The 18642-nt window shown below is 36.9% G+C and overlaps 1 protein-coding gene across 4 annotated transcripts in view; it reads right to left on the bottom strand.

Moving 5' to 3' along the window:
- Window positions 1-231: 231 nt before the first annotated feature.
- The window catches only part of TLE1 (TLE family member 1, transcriptional corepressor), a 72962-nt gene continuing 54551 nt past the window's right edge, over window positions 232-18642 (bottom strand). For all 4 annotated transcript variants that reach the window (XM_053968901.1, XM_053968904.1, XM_053968902.1 and 1 more), the window contains 8 exons: window positions 18283-18473; window positions 16783-16859; window positions 9094-9343; window positions 7225-7472; window positions 5353-5500; window positions 4802-4952; window positions 4305-4381; window positions 232-4012 (listed from right to left, as the gene is read on the bottom strand). In XM_053968901.1, the coding sequence (XP_053824876.1) occupies window positions 3905-4012; window positions 4305-4381; window positions 4802-4952; window positions 5353-5500; window positions 7225-7472; window positions 9094-9343; window positions 16783-16859; window positions 18283-18473 (1250 nt within the window). In that variant the 3' untranslated portion in view covers window positions 232-3904. The remainder of the gene's footprint in view (window positions 4013-4304; window positions 4382-4801; window positions 4953-5352; window positions 5501-7224; window positions 7473-9093; window positions 9344-16782; window positions 16860-18282; window positions 18474-18642) is intronic.

Below are 18642 nucleotides of genomic sequence, written 5' to 3'. Positions count from 1 at the left end.
AAAACCCTATCAGGAATTAAACATCAAAACCAAAAATCAGTTTGTCAATCTGAGTTAAAGCTACTTGAGTAACTTAGAAGCTTCTGAAATTCTACTTTCATCACCAATGCAAAAATATGACCCAAAAATTATGGTCAATCATTCATACATAGAAGTATGTATGAGACTAGATGACAGATTCTACATTAATGTTTATATTAAAAAATAACACTTGTTGAGCAGTCTGTGAAAATGATGTTCATTTAGTGCTCTCTCTTTCCTTTAAAGGAAAAAAAGCCTTTGAAATGCCAAGTGAGTTACAAAGAACTAATGTAGATGAAAATTCTTTTTCAGATACCAGTGGCTTGTGGGCTAACATGGGGAAATATCAATGCTTGGAATTATAATAAAAAAGAAAGTCTGACACACTGACAAATACATTCTGTGGAATGATATCATGACTTTCTGCACAATTGATTTATGAAGGGTTATAACAAGTGCACATATACAAAATATACATATTAAAGCTGACAAAGGATTTTGTTCAGTTGAATTGGTATTACCACAAATCCCCTCTTCAACACTTATTTTTTGCACTGACATACAAAATGTCTTTTTTAAGAACTCCCTGCTTCTATCCAGAACTAGCATTTGCCAGAGTGGCATTCAGACATCTCTGAATACTGAAGGCCACCCAGCACACAAAGACTATCCCAAAAAGGGGCTAACCAAAGGAATCTTTTAGGACTGTATTTAAGTTGACCCCCCACAAAAAAATTAATTACCTATACAATAGTTACTGGTGCACTTCTCTTTCCCATATGGTTTTCCCAGTGTCTTTTCTGTTACTGATGATGTTGGTTAGTCTGTTTCTTCATTCAATATGCAATATTTCCACCCACTACTTTACACAGGGCTACAAGAACTTACAGAAGTTTTAAGCTTCAAAAGTTTTACATCTTTTAGGTAATTGCGTAGACAGATATGCTAGGAGTTTAGCAAATCTATTTTTCATTTAAAAATACATCTGCAAGTAGAATATGGTTTACTGTCTGACAAATGAAAAGACTCACGATTTTATAAACATTAAGTGAAATCTGAAACAACAAATGGAGAGAACTACTCATCCACAAGTATGGATGATGCATCCAGAAGCTTTCAGATGTATCCACTACTTTTCAGACACAAGGCTTAAAGATATGATGGGAGGAAAAAAAGGAATGAATTTCATAATTACAATCAAGAAATACATGGTACAAATATGATTACATTCATTCACATAAATTTCTGATTCCATAACTGCTCTGACACAGTGTACATTCTAGAAGCCAAGAAAACAAGGTATTTTATGATTTTCCTGACACAATGATTTTCAACCTCCTGATTGACAAGTGTGATCTTATTAGCAAGCCCTATGTCACAACATATAGCAAACCAATTACATTTGTGGGGTTTTTTAAATTGATATAGATGTGTAAGGTTACTTGCATTCTTGGTTCCTCTGATATTGACTTCAACGAACAGCAAAAGGATACCTATAAAGTAAAAGCCAAGGTGATAGCAGTTTGGCAAAAACCCGAAAGGTCCTAACTAAAGCAAATTTGCCAGTGCTGCTAAAGTCAATGATCACTGCCAGAGCCAGATGTTCAGAGAAATTTAAATATGAAAAGTGTAAAAATCAAGTAATCTTGTAAATAATCTTGTTTTAAAATTTTCCCTTTAAAAAATGGCATAGCATTTCCCAGTATTTCAGTGTAGCAAATATAGTTAATTCTTTGGAAAGCCTGATGATTCTGCTTTTTGCCCCACTATGTCTGAAAGCAACATGACCAGCATCTAAAATGTCATTTTCATACAGTTACAAATTAACAATGAAGCAATCATCAAAGATATATATATATGGATACATATTGATACAATGTTAATTTTAAAAGTCTAGGAGACAGATGATCCTGAATGGGTAATATTTTACATTCTGATTTGAATGTTAATACGTTAAGGCTATTACAGTTCTAGATGCTATAATTTGATTTCAGTAGAATGGTCATGTAAATTGAAAAGAAAACCTGTGTCTCTTCAGACTAGAAACTTAGATAAAATTTGCCCCCAGATGAAAAATTCCTTCTCCAATCAACGCATCTGTCAGTCAAGTTTGTTTCTTCCTAGCTACATGTCTTTGAAAGAGCAGGGACATAGGCCATCGTCAAATGCTAGTAAAATGAGAAAGCAGCTCTTCTTCTGTCAATTTGTGTAATCTAAACTAATTGTTCAATGATATCCTTCTGTTCATCTGTATTCTCTGTTATCAACAGAAATTATAACCAAATTACAGAATGTAGGAAATGTATGGCTCTCACCAGTGCAACAGCAAAGTTTGTTGTCTAGCACACAGTGGTAGAACACATTAGACTGAAAAAATAGCAGTTGAATAAAGTGAACACCTTCTGTCCTCATCCACTGCTCTTGAGTACACCAAGAAAACTTGAAGATGCATAGCTTTGGTAACTGGCTGCTTATCATGGCTCTTCACAGATGTCACACAGTGATGCGACAACGGAAAAGACTCAGACTGCTCAGCATGAATACGTAGAGTCTACAGGCCTGCGTAATGTGGGACACTCAGGAAAATTAATTCTTATTAATTTGTAGAGTGGATTAGTTAAAAATCAAAATATTCCTTTGTCAATATTCTCACAAGAAATTAAGAAGCAAGTTTAACTTGGTTTAGGTTAATTTACTTCACTTGCAACTCTGCAAGTAATTTAACATCTTTAAGCAATCCCCTGTAAACTCACACTTTTGGTAATTTAGTTAAATTTACCTGAGTATCTAAGTATAGACAAGACTTTAAAAAGGAAATGGTCATTAACTACCATTTCTCCGTAAAACATGAAGGATGCAACTTATCTAATCACAGACATCCTCATATAACAAATAAAGGCTCTGATGTACTTAGTTGAAATGTAGTCTCACATGAATTCTGTTCAGCTGGGGGAAATAAAGGACAGAGAAGTCACCTCCTCTTCTAGAAAAATGACCAAATGAGTTATGATGAGGCACATATTACTGTATCTGCCAAAGAACATATACATGGGACATCAGAATAAACTTAAACTGCACAGTTTCATGAAATGTTCAATTTTTATATTTACACTATAATTAGTACAAAACTGCCTTTAAGTTTTCCGTAGAACAAGACAATATCTACTGGACTTGATACCCTAGTATGTCAAATCAACTACTCTGAAGTATGATAAAGGAATCTAAGAATAGTTATAAAGAATAAGACACCATTTTCAAACTATACATAGTGTTTGCTTTTGCTTCTAAAAAGGTACTTATATCCCCAAAAGGTTTTTAATTTTAAATAAGCAGGGCAAGCAGGGAGAGGGCAAGGGGGAAGACTGGTTGTTGGTACTAAAGCCTTTACTGTAGTAAACTAAATATATTTACAGTTTATACAAATGTTTGACCTTCAACAAAAATACAAAAACATATCACAAGATGCAAAACCAGGAAACAAGTTCATCTGAGACACTGCTGCTCTACCCAGGACAGAATGCAACTTGAACTGCAAGAACAGAAAGGTATTTATCCCCCATATTCAGGCAATGAGTAAAATTTGCATGAGGTCACAAAAAGAAAAAAAATAAAAGGCTCCAACATTCTTCAGTAGACTTGGCTTTTAAAAATTATGTCAAAAACCTAGGCTACATTTGTCCATCTTGCTTCTGTGTTCCGTCTGGTCCACGTAGCCAACACTTAGTTGGTGGATGTTGCCTTCTATTTTGAAAAATTGGAGTAGTTTCATGGCAAGATCTGGAACCTCAACACTTTTGTTCCTTTCAAAAATTCAAAACCTTTCTACTTCTACAAACAATTTTGGCCCAGTTCAACCTCTAAAAGAATATCCCCATCATATTTTTCAGTAGATAACTTCATAGACTGTAGCCTTTTTGTCTCCAGAGCCAGTGACTATGTACTTATCATCCACAGAGATGTCACAGCTAAGCACTGATGAAGATTCTTTGGACTAGAAGAAAAATAGAAATATATTACATCATTGAAAAGAAGTCTTTTTACCCTCATTTCATCATCTCATTTTAGGTAGATGACATATGTGAAGATATCTGAATCCACTCCTGGAACTCTGCATGTTTGGGTTGTGTTTTTTGTTTATTTGTTTGTTTGTTTGTTTTTTTGGTTTTGTTTTTGGTTTTTGTTTGTTTGTTTGTAGGGGTTTTTTTTTGTTTTTTTTGGATTTTTTTGTTTTGTTTTGGGTTTTTTTTTTTTTTTTTTTTCATTAAAAGCAACGTCATCCTCACCTGGAAGATACTGGCTCCATAAGGAGTTCTCCAAGCATTAAGAAGGTTATCTTTCCCAGTACTCACAAACCATTTACCTAGAATATAAACGAGAAGGATTACAGAAACATGAAAGAGACAACTGATAAATTTGGGGTTTTCAATTCACATCAATGAAATTTTTAACTAATTATCCTTATAAAAGCTCTTACTATGCATCAACACAGTACTTTTGCTTACAATCAATGTGGATGCTCAGCACGTTTGCAGGATGTTACATACTATGAAATCCCTAAACTTCAAAAAGAAATAGCTTTTTACACATGAATCAATACTCACAGCAGCCTCTAGACAAACAGATGGCTGTTTGTAGATAAGTGCATTTGAATTCATAAAGCAGAGATATTTATGCATTACTTAAAAAACTGAGATGTAATAACTAATGACTATGAAATAACTAATCAGTAAAACATGAATTAAGAGCCCTGACCTCCAGTTCTATGTTCAGGGCAACTTACCACAGTAAGCAAACTTGAGTGACAGCACACAGCTCTCATGAAGGTGCAGTTGATACTTGTCTGGTTTATTTACATGTAGCACTTCAACATTGCTGCTCTCCATTCCCACAGCTAGCCATTCACCAGTTGGACAATAACCAAGGGAAAATATCTGAAAATGATACCATATTTACACCTTTTAATTTTTTTCCTATAGATAATTTTTTCTACAGTTAAAATTATTTGGGAAAGGGAGAGAGAGAGAGAGAGAGAGAGAGAGATAAGGGCAAATTTACATAGTTCAATAGCGAAACTGCAGTTCAAAATTTGATTAACTAAATAACCCCTGTTTTTACATATCAACTTAGAAAAATAGGAAAAGAGTAGTGTCAGGCTATAATTTTCTTCTGCAATCTAAGCACATAAAAAAGCTTCAAAATATTGTGTTGTGAGCAGCAAAAAGGAAGAGAGGGAACAATCTGCCAGTTCTACTGGGCTCAGTCTTACCTTTGATCCTAAGGGTTTCCTTCCCACCCCACATATTGCCACAAGTTGTAGGAAAATCCGGTTACCTGTGATGTGAAGTCATGCTGTTGTAGCTGTCTTCCTTCTCTCAAGTCCCAGGATCTGACAGTGTTATCCAAACCTCCTGTCCAGAGCTTGGTACCATCATTAGAAATGTCAATACAGCTGGCTCCATCTGTGTGGCCCTGGAATTGCCTGATAAAACAAACCAGATTGACTAATGATTTCCTGCCAGAGCTCAAGGTAAACACTGTTGTGGTGTTAGTTTTGGACTCTGTACATGTGTCATCTGTTCTGTGTCTGATGATGAGCAAGAATCAGCCCCTCCCTCTCACTGAGCATTAATTACCAGTATTAAAAAAAAACATTTTCCAGGTGCTAGAGAAATGATCTGCATCATGGCTAGCTGTATAAAGTCAAATATTTCCTATCAGGTTTTGAAAAAAGAAAACAAAACAACAAAACCCCCCAAAAAACCAAACCCACTTGTGAGAATATTAAAGCAGAGTAACTACAGTTAAAACCACTAAGGATAACTCAGATAAAATTGAAGCAGTCAGAGAATAAACCCTCCAATTTCAGAAAACAGCTTCTGTATTTTTCTTTGGCTGCAAGTCAAGAAGATAAATAACAAGCAGATATACTAATAGAAAGGGATCCAGATAGAGATCCAGATAGTTAAACACAACCATTGCCGAGTCACAAAGTTGCATTCTCTGTGGCAGGAGATTAGAAAAATGTAAATGGAGCTGTTTGTTTTATAACCTTCTCATTAGCAACTCTCAGCTTTCAGCAACCAGAAGGTCATCTCAAGTTTTTCTTAATCCTTTGCCAAAAGCATTCTGAAGCTCCTGCATTTTTCATCAGCAATTAGCTTTAGCAAAGTCCTATGCCTCACTGTGAAAGGTGGAGGGCAGGTGGGGAAAAGACAACTAGCTTAGGAAGGAAGGGTATGAATCACCAAGAACTGCCACAGAAAGGTCACACGGCATGTTTTGTTTAGTAGCTCTGGTTGCAAAATTCCATGTGCTATCAACCAGCAAGATCAGCACACAAGTGGTGGGAACACATACAGAAAACATTTAAAAAGCAGGACATTCACAGATGTGTATAGATGTCGCAGAGTGCGCCTTTACAGGGACTAAGCATGCACACGATGAAGTGAAAACTTTATATAACTAAAATTGTATTTATTGACCTAAAGTTCAACAGAAAGTAAAATTTGCATGCACATTAACGTGACTCTCTGCATGTAATTTTCAGCTAATTATGGATATACAGAAGTTTAACTGAAACACAGCAGACTAAGCATATTCTTTAGTTTTTGTGTTCAGAACTTTCAAGGTATTATGGACTTTCCAAAATTAGACTCACTCTTCTCAAAATATTGTAAGCCATCACTGCTTTGGTAAGCCTAAACTAAATTTATCTTACACTAAGCCCCTCTGCTTTCCTAAAGAACTGAGAGGATCCACCCTTTCAACCACTTTTGTAAGATTAATTTTACTACTTACTATCACTAAATAAGAATTGAAAATACTCCTTTTTACTTAACAAGGCTTAAGACAAAGGAAAAGAACAAACCTCAAAGTGTTCCCTAAAAGGTATGTTTAGTCCATACCAGTAACAAAACAGCAAGAACATTGCTTGTAGAAAGCTGCAGACCAATCCCAAATAATAAAGACCTGCAGGAGCTTTTACATTGATTACAGCAGGTTATGGACAAGCCCTGAAAGCATATCTTCCAAGACTAGCTGAAGCTACTAAAACTAATTTCTGCCTGACTTGGGTGTAAACCTCTCCTCTGAATAAGAGACACTATTTACTTTGCTGTTATAAACCCTATTCAGGGAGAGAAATATTTATATAGCTGTCCAAAGAGTAACTTCTACTAAAATTTTCTGTAAACAACAACTCACCTGACCAATGTCTGATTGTGCAGATCCCACACCGCAATGTTCCCATCACTACAGCAGGAAAAGCACACCTTGGAGTCAGGGCTGATAGCCAGAGCATAGCAGGCAGGTGCTGAGGATGTCAGCTCTGCTTTTATACGAGGAGTTGGAGCTGCTAGGTCCCATATGGATAATGTGCTGGCTTCCCCGCCAACTATGAGGGTGCATCCATCAGGCAGCAATTTACAGGAGCGGATGTAGTTATCTCTGTTCTGTACAACACAAATCACCTCAGTTACATGCCTGCCAGTAATGACCACTAATATAATTCTGACTGCATCACAGTTTCAAGCAGTTTGGTACTTTTTCCATTACCAAAGTATGAAGAGGAGCCAGCAGATCCTAAAAGGTTGGAAACACCTACTTTCTCATCACTAATTACAAACTGCAGCTGCAAAAATTAAAACTGCAGACTCCTGTTGCCACAGTCTACTCTATTTCAAACCTTACAAATGGCAAGTTTTCTATCTCATTACACAAAAACAGAGCCAAAGTAAGCTTGCTTTTCTGCAAATGTACTCCATCAGTGAAGGTCACCAACAATAGAAATATTAAAGCAAATGACCTTTCATTTGGCATTTAACAGCCCTATATGAAAATGTCGTTCTAGTTTCATGTGCTTCAGATTTTTGAATTTTTCTTTTAAATAATATTTTGCATTCACAGTATTAAAGTTGAAAGATTAAGGATTCCCGTTTTGGTCTTGTATTTATGTTGGTCCTTTGTTGTTCAACATGATTCTTATTGTACATATTGATCTCTCATTCATTATATTATTGTTGATTTGGAGGTACTGCAGGGGAGTTAGTGACAGAAGACATTTCTACCTTTCCTTATTACCACCTTGCTTGACTGGCAACAGTTTTTTTACAAAATTGATGATTAAGATATGTAACTCAAGACAGAAAAAAAACACTGGAAGAATTAGTTAACAGCATTTCTATTATGGTATATTTCTTCTAATTTACAGGAAAGGAGCAGTAAGTAGGGCAGTGAAAATGTTGACTTAATCAGTCATTACTGCTCCCTAACTAACATGAAGGCTCTGCATCCAGACAGATATACCTGCCACAGAACAGAATATTCAACTTCACTATTACTACTCAGCAATTACAAAATGATAGCAGTAAAGAAACGATAAAAGGTAAAAACCCCTACCACATTTAATTTGATCTACACTGAAGCTAGAATTTTCATTTACAATACGTATTGCTGTGCTTGACAACATTAAGTCTTCTCAGTTAACACTGTACAAACCTCTATGCTGCTTCTAGTGAGAAGCATCTCTTACTGCCATTACCTTTTTTGAGCTAACTTTTCAGCTACCTATACTATTGTACCCAGTCCCTTTTGTACCCTGCACATGTGAAAATAACCAGTCTATATGTATATCTAGTGGATCATGAACAAAATTCATAGCGAAACTTTAAGTGACCTTTGGTACGTGTTTCAGCATGTGGCTGCTATCACCTTACAGAAATAAGGTTTTCGGTCCTTGTGTGAGTGAAAGACCTAGGAAGGTTCTCTGCAGCCCTGCATAAGACAAGCTACATTCCTTTTAAACTCATGCCAAAAATCATCAGTATAACTAGAAAGGGGAAAAAATATTACGTTTTATTCAAAACATGACATACATATCACCCTCAGTGATAATTATCACTAAACAAACCAGCACTATTCTCTGTAACACCGTTATGTATTGAAGAAAAAAAGGACATCTGGAAACAGATCTGCCTGCTATTTCCTTCTAATATGAACAAAATCCAAACAAGGACTTTTTTTTTGAGTCTCTAAGGAGAAGCTACCCTTGTGCATAAATTCCTGTTCACCTACCAGGCAGTCCAGCTGAGAGACAGGGCTCTTGTTGCCAGGCTGACTGATGTCCCAAACCTTGACACACCCCTTCCCACCCGTGTACACATGTCTCGTGGGGTTGCTGATGGTAACTGCACACACAACTTCCCCGTGGTTCAGGGTGTTGATCTGACGGGCATGGCGAGGGATTCCTGGACCGATGAGGGCATCAGGAGGGAAAGGAACTGGCTGCATCTGACCATCTGCAGTAACATGAAAGGAGTAGGCTCTTTTGGGGAAGGGAAAGAGAGAAGACAAAACAATTTAAAAAATCAGCCGTTACAGAACTACAATGCAAGAAAAACACAGTATTTTTAATTTTAGTTTTTTTGCCAATCATTGCACAAAAATCAGAACTACAGTGCCAAGTAATACAGGCAGATGAAACCTCAGATGGAGACAAAGATTCACAATAGAAATTTTCAACTTGACTCAGACAAAGTATTTGTGTAATGGGGAAGCAGGTTAAATTCCACCCTTAACTCTACAGATCAAGGTCATGGCTGCTATCCCTTAGCCACTTAGATAATCAAAAGACCTTTCAGCCCCTGGTTTCTAGCTAGCAGCTGCAAGTCTCATCATCACAAGTCTTACAGCAGCAGTCCCCACCAGGCACTACCCTCCTTCCATGAGGCTTGCACCTGTTGCCTTGCAGTACCACAAGCCAAAGTTTTGCTTGATTCTTGCACCTCATCTGTAACATCACCACTGGTTGTGCTCATATACCCCTCTTTCCAGCTGGTAAGTAGTGCTTTAAACAGAAAATAGAAACATAGAGTGGTTGCACACAGATTTCACCAGAAAGCTGATATCACCTTCTCATAATTATGTTTTCTTGAATTTGTACATTGAAAAACCGGAAAGGCTCAGTTTTCCAGGTACTTTTGGCACTTCAGAAATACCTTTTATTTGTATTCATTGCATGATTTCCAGTTTGTGGAAACTGAGGGTTGAGTAAGTGACATTCTAGCACTGAATAAAAACACTACTCAGGGGAAGTACATGAAATTATTTTTTCATGGTCACTGAAAACTAAGTCAGCGCTGCTCAAGGACAAGGGCACAAATACCAACTAATAAAGATTTCAGATGTGGGGGGGGGTTCTTTGTTTGCTTATTTTAACTACTAATGAAAATGCTACTGTAAAAGACTGGTTTTTGCTACACTAGTGAGCTCCTTTTCTGTTACTTCTGTTGTAAGTGCATCCATAGCTCATGCTTTTGATGCTGTTGTTACATCAACAGCATCCTTCAGGAGGCTGAAGTGGATAAAAAATGGTGAGAGATGAGTATTCTCTTTTTTTCTTTCACTAATAAGATGCCATCTCCCTACTGAAACATTTATTTTTCTAATATAGTCTTTTGTTCAGAACTTCCCTTTCTTTTCCAAATCTACTTTTTTTCTCAGAAATCTTCAATCACTGTAGTTCAACTATTAGTATCCCATCCATCTTTCAAGAACCCAGCAACAGGTATTTCTATTAAATCTTCTATCCTGAATAATAAGCTAGTATTTTCAAGGTATTTTATTACATGTTCCCAAGTACCACACAGTTTGAAATGAAGAAACAAGAAAGATGCTTGGTTCTGGAACAGACATCACAAAGCAACTGAATCTGCTCTGCTCCTGGGCATAAGATATTCCTCTGAAAAACCGTGAGGAGAGATGAAAGAACTCCACAGCTCTTTCATACAGAAACTAAGATTGGAAATAGTCAATTCATGCAATATCATTTTCTTAAGTGACGGGTAAAAACTGGTTAAAAGTAACTGCTCTTAAACAGAGGAGAAATAGTGCATATGTAGGCAATTCCTATACTCATTCATGTTTCATGGTTGGGCGTATAAGCAGAAAGTTTACTCAGAGAGTACACACAAATAGAGAAGGAGCAAGTGCAAAAGATGACATCTTTTTTGGCACAGAAATGTCAGGAATGGGAAATGTAAGGTAAGAAAGGAAGTGCAATGTTCGCTCCCTTACATGTACACAAGGCACACAGTATATCAAATGTATTTTGTCCCATGTGACCCTTTCTGGCTTTCTGTATGAAGAATTACAGTAATGATAAAGGCTTAACTAGAAACCCATTCCTTTCTGTGAAGAAGAGAGACAAGATTGTCCCAAAGTAGGTAGTCACTAAATAGATCAGATACAGGACAGGAGAGGAAGCAGAATAGGAGTGGCAACAAGGTTGCTTGAGGCTGAACTGCTCAGGTTCATCTACAGAATCCAAAAATAGAGTTATAGCATTAAGACACTGAAAAGCTTTGCCCCAGATCAAAGTCAGTTGCAGAGTATTTGTTAGCAGTAAGAGTACACAGAACTGTACAACTTTGAAGTTTCAGCCTGCCCTTGCTTTTATCATGGACTGAAATAAAACAATTAAGCATGTATTAGACAATTTTTTCCAGCATGTCCAAGATTAATAATCTACTTGTCCATTACTTTTTTTTTTTTATTTGAAGGTTACAGCTTAAACGTTCTGTTCAATTCAAAATACCTAAATAATTAGTGTTTTGAAATGCTTAGGTGCATACACAGAGCTCCTCAGTTCTTGCTGAGATGAGGTATGAGGGAGACAATAGAAACATTTTTCAAGTACTTTCTGTTTACTGTAGAACTGTAGTGACTCTTATGCTTTGAAACATCAGAGGCCTACCCAGTGTATTTTTTAATCATGTAGAATTTTACTACTATGTCTGTGTTTAAAGTGGGGCTATACTAATCATAGAAGCAGTCCCTCTTTTTTAGCCTTTGCTTCTAAGACTGGTTGATCACGACGCAGGATGACTGAGTTTTGATGGCCTAACAAACAGACCAGCAATAGTTTCTCACAAGTCAAGACAGCTTTTTCTACAGTGCAACTTATCTGCAATCCACTGTAGAAAGAAATGGCTACACTTTGCCAAATCCCTCTGCCAAGACAAGCACACAAAACAGTAAATGCTCCTGTTTGCTTGAAGATATGTCGCATGTAATGCTAACATCACCAATGCCAGCATACTTACAGTATGGTAGTCTAGTGACTCGTCTCTGCTAGGTATTATGGTACAACTTTTGCTACACAATACCTTTTAACCTTGAAAAGGCTTGCATGGCTTGCCAGACTGACACTCCAGACACTCCCTGGACATGGAGAAGTGCCTGTCTCCAGAAGAACGTAGGAGACAGCAGCAGTGCAAATAGACTGTTTGCAGCTCAAACACTGCAGCCCTTGGCTTCCTCTTCATCATGAGAGAGATCCTGCTACTTCTGGGAAGGACTATACTTACAGTTCCATACCTACAGAAGATTTAATTTCTAGTGCACTAGACATATTCACAGGCCTCAATTCTCAAAAATGACAAGAATTTTCATTATCTAACCTCAAAGGAGTCAACAACTAGCAAAATCTGGCAAATTCTTGAGTTCTCTAAAGCTTACTATTTCTTAACAGGCACCTTTTGACCACCCATTTTTCTTTTAGAACTGACTATGTATGCCAGAAACTGCTGTTTAGTCTCATGACTAGCACAGTTTTGTGTCTCACTCAGAGCATTCTGTCCGTGTGAAAGATGGCTATCCTATAATGGATTCTGTGATTAGCCCTCTTTGGTCAAAGGAGAGTCCTTTGTTGTGTTGGTCTAACAACAAAGCCATAATTTTATCTTATAAAAATGCAATTAAAACATGTCAAGTAATACATATTAACAGAATATTATGACAACAACAATTACAAGACAAACTTCTGTGCCTTTTGCTTAGAAGAGTTCTGAGAAATAGTATACTTATATTATTTCTGAATAATGGAAATAGTCTTCTGAATTACTGCATCCAGAGACTTCTCTCACATATGTCAAAGCAGCACTGAGAACCTGCAGAGTTCCTGGGCACACCAACATGGTTAAGTGATACTAATACACACCAGTTTCTCAGCTTAATTCTCCAATTTCCAAATAAGTATACAGCAAGTAAGTATCATCTGACATGCTGCGGAGAGTTCAGGATAATAAATTCATTATCCAAGAATACAGCAAATTAACTAAACTACCTGCCAGCTACTCTAGGTATTCAGATTGATCTACAAATGCACACAATTCCTGCCTACTAAAGTAACGTCTTAAAAAAAAACCCTCAAAAACTTCCACTTCATCCCTTCAATTCAAGCAGACTTCTTTAACTAGCAGAACAATACCCCTGACAGCAAAACATGAAAGCAAAGAGTTCCTTCCATTCATAACTGCATTTTGATTTCAGCTTTTCTTTGCACTCCAGATCATTTTTAATTGTAATTATCACAAGAAACAGTGAATATCTGAGTGTGTTGTTTCATCATATAGAACAAAATGCCAAGAAATAAGGATAGACATATTTGTACAGAAATGACTAAATTTTCATCTTCATACATGTCACCAAATTATTCTATTTAGAGATAAATGGCAGGGATGCACACAGCCCTTAATCTCTTATAATACAGTAAAATTAGCTTTCCTTTACAAAATTTCTCATTGTATGTTCACTGTAAAAGTATGAAGATCTGAAGAACAGAACTGAAATCAAGCAATTCCAAAAGAGTATAGTATACCTCTCCACAAACACAGTGAAAAGTCAGCTTATAATTAGAAGGAGGAAGATTTAACATTTACCATGTAAAATTTCCCTTTCCTACTAAAATAATAAACATATATTTTCAGCAATTTTCACTGTCTGGGAAAACATGCTGAAAAATATATTTGTCCTCAATATTACCATTAATTCAGAATTTTGGACACCAGGGAAGCAGTACTGTGGACATAAATCTTACCACTCATCTTGAAACTCTGTATTTAGTCCAAAATCCAGCTCTTAGGAGGCATGGTTCACAAAAACCAGAAATCCATAAGAATAAAAGCTAAGTACTTGTTAGAAATACTATGTAAAGAGGAAAAAAAAAAAAATAAAAATTAACACACCAAAAACTCACAGTCCAGGGCATATTAAAATGCATCAGAACAAAAGCATTCAACTCAAGACACCACATGTTCATGTCCAAGTGGGTTTTTAACAGGTTACACATTTTTCAAACAAGCAGGTCAGTAACAGACCTCAGAACATACAAGGCTTAAAAAAACCTGTGTGCTATCAGAAGTGTCTGTTCTTTAGAAAGAAGGGAGCATAATTTTCTTTTGGGTGAAAAAACAGTATAACCATAACCACTGATAAAAAATGTGCAGCCTAAAGCATAACATGAGTGGGGATTCAATAGTTCAATTCGAAAATTCTCTGTACCACTTGCAACTAAAACTTCACATCTAATAAAACAAATTCAATGTGTCACCATATCAGCAGTCGAGAAAAAGGCTGACTTTGAAAATAAACAAGGCATACTCCACCAGTTTGCACAGTTATATCTGCTCTCTAGAGAAACTACAGGAGAAAAACCTGAAGTAGGTGAGATACTTGTAAATGCTGTAGGTAGCAGACAGCATCTAGCCAATCAAGACTAAAACATGAGATTGTTTTACAGCTGTCAATTCCATGAGTTTATGGAATTTTAGGCTTGCTTCACTAAGATAAACAAACAAGTAATTTTAGAAGAAATATACAAGTAACATGACCACAAAAAACCCTAAACATTGCAGAACACATTCAATGAAGTGGTGACTAGGGAGAATGTATCAAAGTAGGCAGTATATGAAACAGTATGAATAAAGCAGCAAAAACATTAAAAAAAACCAAGCAACCCCCCACACAGTTCCCACCCCACCCCAGTAATTCAGCTAAATTACCAGGATACAAAGTAGAGCACTATACATATTCTGTCCTTGAACACTGTAACAGCTAGAACTCAGCCACAGAAAATTTCTGTGAACAAAATCTCTGAACAAAAATAGGTTTTGCTAGATTACAATATAAAATATTGCAAAGCAATGAAATATGTTATTGAAAGCTTATGAATACATTTGTTTAGAAGTAAAAGCTTAGAGCCATTCAATTATGCAATTTTTAAAAGTATACTTTTTATATAAGTATGGCAAATTCTATGAAAGTCAGCAAGACTGTGTCTGAATTTTGAGTACAAAGCCTGACCTTTACTGCACTAAATTTAAATACACCACATTTGATACACAACATCAACTCATTGAGCCCTCACTTGGCTAATCTTGTCAACACACCACCAACTTTAAGTACAACCAAGATTTAACAGGTTTCTCACACTGTCAACAGATAGCTAAGCCTGTTCCCAGAAGCATGGTGGATAACCACAAAAACACATTCAGGATGGCTTTCCAAACTAAGTTTGCTGCTTTCCTATTCTTATAGGAAAAGATCAGAAGAAAATACACTTTTTTTTTGGCCTGTAATCTGGTATCCTTTCAAGGATGTTTGCAAGACACTACAAGGTATCACTAGTCCAAAATCAAAGCAAACAGAAATGTGTGAGGATATAACTTTCACCACAGCATCCTAAAAGTAATAGTTTCTAAATGTTTCCTGAAACTGTAAAAGGAAAAATTAAATGTAGATTGGTAAACAGACATTATGTAACATGAACATCCTGCACAGAAAGTCCAACATGTTAAATAAGTTTCAAAATTATGTAAGTACCTAGGTAGAGAAAAACTACTCTAATTGCAAGTTCCTGTTGTAAGAGAAGTCAGGACTGACTGCCAAGTGTGAACAAAGAACAAGTTCTAACAGAGTGTTGAAAAAACTGTTAGTTCTCTCTACTTCATTCTCTCCAGAAAAACAGCTAAGTTAAATTTCTTCTGTTAGTACCCACATAGACTACTTGTCCAGAAATACCTAAACATATTAATTGCATATTTTCAGCGGTCATACATGCTTATGAGTCTACTGTATTGGTTAAGTTCAGGGTCAATGGTCTACCAAAGCCAAATTACTGAAACATCTCATGTATGCTGCTGAACTTATTTTATTGAAATGTCAATAAGTCACAGCATCACAGAACCATTTTATTTAATAACTGCTTCACCAATAATCAAAACTTTTAAATAAAAATAACTTACTGTGGAAACTCTTCTACATCTATGCACCACCTGCTCCACAACTGCTTCATCATCCTTTTGGTCTCCAGCTGCACTCACACAAAAGTTCTAAATAGCTTGCTCCATTATGCAAAGTGTGTGTAATTTGTTGCTAAAGTAACTGCTCCAGATACCTACTGTCATCAGTTGCAGACTCTCATGCCTGATAAAGTAAGTGCCAGACCAGGAGTCTGCAATACACATTTATCCTGGTGTAGTGCAAATTTTAGTTTCAACATATTTTTATCTAACACATTTTACCACTATTTACCATTTAGTTTGTCATCCCTTTAACCTCCCCCAGAAAGAATGAAATAAAAAAAACCTTAAAGTATACTTTCAACAACTTGGAAATGACAACTTGGGATATGACAACTACCGTTTGAGAACTTTTATGCTGCAGATTTCACCTAGAGAAGTCTAAAACACCCTCTTAAAAACAACCAGACAAGATACCCTTTGAAATCCCTGTTCACTGACAAATATAACTTCATTCCCTCTTGTCGCCCTGATTTTTTAAGATTTTCTAAAGCCTTCTGAGTTTACATTCTTGTAGAAAACTTTCTCACACAACTTTCTGTAAATAACCTATTGTTTTTGTGTCCTCTAGTAACACCCTCTAAATATTGCAGATGTTACCAAAATGTTAAAAGTTACTTACGGTTTTCCCCCAGGAATCCCTGCTAGATTTGGAGGGATTCCAGGTACTCTCATGTGAGGAGAAGGATCAAACCCAACCTGACAACAAAAAGTGAATTAATCTCACACTTGGAATTTCTCATCCATTTCTCAGCAAGTCTCTTTTCTCCACTCCCAAGATATTACGCATATAATCAAAAGGTGACTTTTACCCACAGTATCAGATAACTGCATGACCCTCCACTGCGGGGCAAAACCCAGACCTTTTCCCTGAGCATTCTGATAGAAGCACTCATACAAAAGCAGAAAATAATTTATCATGCATTCACACACTGAGCATTACCCAGCAGTCCTGGTTAGCAGGGAGAGTCCTGTGTTAGCCCTGGAATCAGAGTCCATATCAGCACCAAGCTATGCCAGTGCTTTTCAGTCCTGAGAGAGCTAGCATTGCTCAGGCTGGCACAGTGTGGTGCTGGAAAGTAGCTCTGGGTCCCACCTAAGATCTCACTGCCTCCACAGCATTCTGTGTGGGCACAGCAGCTGAGAGATCTCTCAGACACATTGTGGGGTGCAAACAAGCTTGTCCACAGCTTAAAAAAACAACATTCTCTTTACATACTCCAATTCCACTGAATTTTTATATCTTGAGTATGTTTATAAAATAATCCAAGCAGAAATTCTGACCAAAAAGACTGTTTTTCTTCTGAACATTACATTAGAATAAACATTGTTATTGCTTTAAAAGGAGGGTGTAGGCTATTTAAAATTTGCACATTTTCACACAAAAGCCCTGTTTACCAGTTTGAAAAAAGTGGTCATAGAAACAATAATGAGAAGTTGACAAGTATAAATCCAACTTTGCAAATTTACAAGTAGGTAAGTTTGTCTATGCAGAAAGCTGCCATCAAGCTCATGTTTACAGAATCAGGTCCCTAGGTTATTCTGTGTGACAGCCACTATAACTACCAGGTTCCATTACTTACTACACCCACAACGGCAAGTATTCTTAACACACCTGATCTCAGAGCTCCAAAACAGGTACTGACCAACTACTCAGGTTGATTTCCGCAAAAAAACCCAACAAAATACAGGGACAGAGACACAGATAAAAAGACTTTTACATGCTTCAAGATTAATTTGTTATGTCTATATGGAATACAAATGTGGCCCAGCAACAAAAGGAGATGACCACAGCTACAGTGAAATACTTTACGTGTACCAAAACTACTTTTTCATTTACAGCACCACAAAATAAGGTTTTGGCAATTATTCATCAGTTAAAGCCTTGATGAAGGTGAAGGACAAAGAAAACATACATTAATACACTGAAATTCTTTGTTTTCAAGGTGCAAATTTGTTTCTTCAGCCACACTGAAATTTGTTTCTTCAGCAAAGTGAAGCATGCAGTGAAGCCTCTGGCACTGTTACGAGTTGGGAATTCTGCAGTGCTAAATGAAGCATGCAGCTTTTCTCAGTGAACCACAACTCACAGGACTGAGATTGCATGCAACGTATGGCCTACCATAGGAGATCGTCCATAGGCAACCACAGCAGCTGCAGCAGCAGCAGCACTCATCTGGGGTGACATATTGTGCAGACTGGCATAGGCTGCCCCTGGACTGGTTAACTCTCCATTCATGCCAGCATGAGGTACCATTCCAAATGGAGCAGGGTATGGTCCGGGTACTGCCAACGGTGTCCGCAAACCTGCAGCTACAGAATAACGAAATTAAGTGGGTTTATGTATGTATTTCTGCATACAGGAAAGAAGCCCTTTCTTTTCCTCGCCTAAAACACCTTACCTTCCCCTCTCACACACTGTCAAGAAACATTGCCATAATCTGTCAGTACCACCAGCTCTTTTCAAGGTAAATAAGATCTA

Source organism: Vidua chalybeata, chromosome Z (assembly GCF_026979565.1).
Source record: "Vidua chalybeata isolate OUT-0048 chromosome Z, bVidCha1 merged haplotype, whole genome shotgun sequence".
Lineage (NCBI taxonomy): Eukaryota > Metazoa > Chordata > Aves > Passeriformes > Viduidae > Vidua > Vidua chalybeata.
The sequence above is the reverse complement of the archived record's forward strand: the minus strand, read 5'-3'. Positions and strand labels throughout refer to the sequence as shown.